Genomic DNA, 3,475 nt, shown 5'->3' with positions numbered 1-3,475 from the left:
GATAGCTAGCAAGTTGTAAGCTAAGTTTTTGAATTTTTATTCCGATTAAAATTTATTTATACTGCAATCTTCCAAAGGCGTACAACCATCACAACATTCTATTAACTTCAATATATGATGGGAAATTTTAAATATTGATTTACGGAACTTCTGTCAATTAAAAAGTTAAAACGCAATGACAACCGTGGAAGTTTCAAAATTTTAGAAAATTTAATGAAATGTTCTCGAACTTCTCGTCAAATGTTAACACTTGTATTATCGATAATACATCTTCCACAGGATTATATTGGAATGGATTGTGGGTATAAGGAATTGGTTTAAAATTATGTTCACAATTGAGTTTTGACTTTAATGGCAAAGAGATTCATATTTCCACCAATATACAATTTCATTTGCACTCTAGTATCTTAATTGGTATTTGATGCAATCTGCAGATAATGAATGACTTAAATGTTTTGTTTACATTCTGAGCAATTTTCACTAAATATTGGCACCAAATTATTTGCACTTTTTTTTGCACAATCAAAATTATCCCACTTTATAATGCATTTTCTTTTTTCAAATCAGCTTCCACTGTCAAACCTTCGCCTTCGTATTAATTGATGAACAACAAAAAGTAGTTTCAGTGTTTTGGATTTTAGATTTTTATCTTTTGTGTATTTTGTTGTTTTTTCTTTTCATTTAAAATAGAAAACATATCTTTTTACGAAATTAAAAAGATTTACATCTAGCCCGGTGACGAATACATCACCAAGTGTCCACTAGTTGAGTTGTTTATTGGGGACGGCCACGACCGAAACCACCACGGAATTCAACATCACCAGCACCAGGGCCAACATCACCCTTCTTGTCAGCGCCACCAGGAGCACGTCTGTAGGCAGAACGATCTTCACCAGTTTTGCTGGCATCAGCAGTACGCTGACCGGCAGCAGCTGGGCGGGGACGTACAGTTTCGGGTCTGGTGGGACGCTTGAGTGTGGCGGGAACGATTTCTGGGGGCAAGTGCAAGTAACTGCGCAAGAATTCAATGCCCTCATTGGTCAAGTACCAGTAGTAATGTCTCCAGGCGAATTGTTCCTTGACCAAGCCACGGGAGTGGAGGGACTGCATTGTTTTGATGACATGCAAGTTGGGGATGCTCTCAAGTTCAGGGTGCTTGGGGGCATGGGTATCTTTTTTGGCTACGATAACACCCTCTTTGAAGAGGTATTCGTAGATAGCAACGCGATGAGCCTTTGGCATAAACATCCTGCAAAGAAAAATACACACACACGCAATTAGTTGAATTCTCATTTAGAAATTTTAGAAATTTGCACTTGGTAAACATCATTAATCACAAATCAGATATGTAAACTATTGTTTTTCGTCAAACTAACGTTGGTCGGGGACACCAAACATATTCGAAAAAGTTTAGTCTTTCACTATTTTCTGCTTTATTATTAGTTTCACATATTTTAATTTATGATTGCATATATTTTTAAAGATTTTTTTACGGAATTTTACATACTTGGCGTCTTTAATGGAGCAGTCACCGGAAAGAAAGGAAAATCGAGTTGACAGCTGTCATTGTGTAGGTATACGGAAGTCGACTTTCGACTAATCGATTAATCGACATTTATCATATTAGGTAGCCACATATTCAGATATGTCAGAATCTGTGGATGATGGCATAATGTAATTGAATTAAGTTAAAATTTAAATTAAATAAATTGAAATAACTAATTTAATAAAAAGAATAATAAGTTCTTTATGAAATTAAAAAGTGTGACGCACAGACAAATCCGTTTTGTCCATATTTTGTTTATAAAACCGAGTACCCACAAGCACTCGATGACATATGTTAAGCGGTGTACACACTATCACTTTTGAATTACACTCTTGCCCAAATTATGCTTGTTTAATGCCATGTATGAATACCATGTAAGTAAGTAAGTAAATTTTTTATTGAGTCTTCTTCTTATTTCGATAACATGGTTAATGTAAAGTAAAATGATGACATGATAATTTAGAACTATATTTGTCTTATTCTAATCCAATAATTAAATGCATTGATGCTACATGCTTAAAATGAATATACGGAAATGCGTACGTGCAAAATGAATGAAGAGCAAGGCTTGCTCACGGCCTTAACATTTTTTAACAGAGCGTGTGTGTCTGTAGATAATAAATTACTTAAAAATACATAACAATTAAAAGAGATAACAAGAGACTGTTAATATCTTTATCAAACAGCGAGTATGTTAGATGAACATATGGTAAAAAAAGTATGTATGTGTAAATATCACAGATGGTGTTTAGAAAATATATGTCAAAACAAAACACATAAATTAAAACGAAAGAGCATAACTCAAAAATTGAATTTATAAATATAATTTTATAAATATAAATATATATGTTTATAATGTTTAGCCTCTGTGGGCTCTTTGTGTTCTTTGTGTTGGCTTATAAAAATCAGGTACATTACAATTGTCTGGATCAATGTCGAGGCTTTCGTTGATAATGCCAATGGCAGATAAATATGTTGAATTTGACCAAGATACGTGTTTTTCCGTTTCATATATAGAGTTGATAATAGGATTTTCGTGTGACTCTAGCCCATCTACAAACTTCTTTAAGAGATAGAATGCGTGTTGGCAGAAAGGTTGGACTCCAGCTTTACCATAAATGTGAGTGTTTGAAAACTTCTTTGTCGGGTTTTCGTAATGTTGATTTATACATTTACGTAGGATATAACGTTCAAATATCTCCACTTCTTTGGCCACAGTAGGAGAGATAGTGAACCAAATGGGAAGTCCATATAAAATAATTGATCTTATGGCCACTTTATATAAGAGAAGTTTTGTACTCTGCGGTAAATATTTGTTTCTGAATAGAATTGATAGACGTCCAGCTACACGTTTTGCTTTTTGTAATATTGTACGGACGTGAGTATTAAATTTCATAAGATTGTTAAAACTTACACCCAAATACTTTAGACTTGGTGTAAATGGAATATCAGTTCCATTAAGCGACAAATGTAGGAGTTTACTCTGCGGGACGACATATCTCGGACATTTACCTGAGGCATTACGCAGACAAATTGCTGAGCTTTTAGAGGCATTTATTTGTATTCCCCAAGTTTTGTAGTAGCTGTCGATGCGGGCGAGATGTTGCGCTGCTTTATTTAGTGCTACAGATGGCGACGAATTATGTGCGTAGATTAGACAGTCATCAGCGTAAAGTATGGCTTGCGAATCTTCGTTGTTATGTGGGAAATCATAAAGGAATAGATTAAACAAAAATGGGGCCAGTACGCTACCCTGAGGTACTCCACTGTATATGTAACCGCTCGAAGAAGAAGCCTCTTTAATTTTGACTGCAAAGGATCTGTTATGGAAAAAACTTTGCAATATTTTTATGATATAAGGATCAAGTCCAAGGTCAATCAGTTTATATAGAATTCCACTATGCGAAACGGAATCGAACGCTTTCTCGA

At 34.7% G+C, this 3,475-nt stretch overlaps 1 protein-coding gene across 1 annotated transcript; it reads right to left on the bottom strand.

The window, feature by feature from the left end:
• Positions 1-759: 759 nt before the first annotated feature.
• On the bottom strand, positions 760-1,264 carry LOC133325709 (small ribosomal subunit protein eS10B). The gene has a single exon (XM_061534432.1). It carries the CDS (start codon positions 1,246-1,248, stop codon positions 775-777), a length of 474 nt encoding a protein of 157 aa, XP_061390416.1. The 5' UTR covers positions 1,249-1,264; the 3' UTR covers positions 760-774.
• Between the last annotated feature and the right edge of the window lie 2,211 nt (positions 1,265-3,475).

This window comes from Musca vetustissima, unplaced genomic scaffold (genome assembly GCF_032173495.1).
Source record: "Musca vetustissima isolate MV318-11 ecotype Yass unplaced genomic scaffold, APGP_CSIRO_Mvet_v1 utg60228, whole genome shotgun sequence".
NCBI lineage: Eukaryota > Metazoa > Arthropoda > Insecta > Diptera > Muscidae > Musca > Musca vetustissima.
The sequence above is the reverse complement of the archived record's forward strand: the minus strand, read 5'-3'. Positions and strand labels throughout refer to the sequence as shown.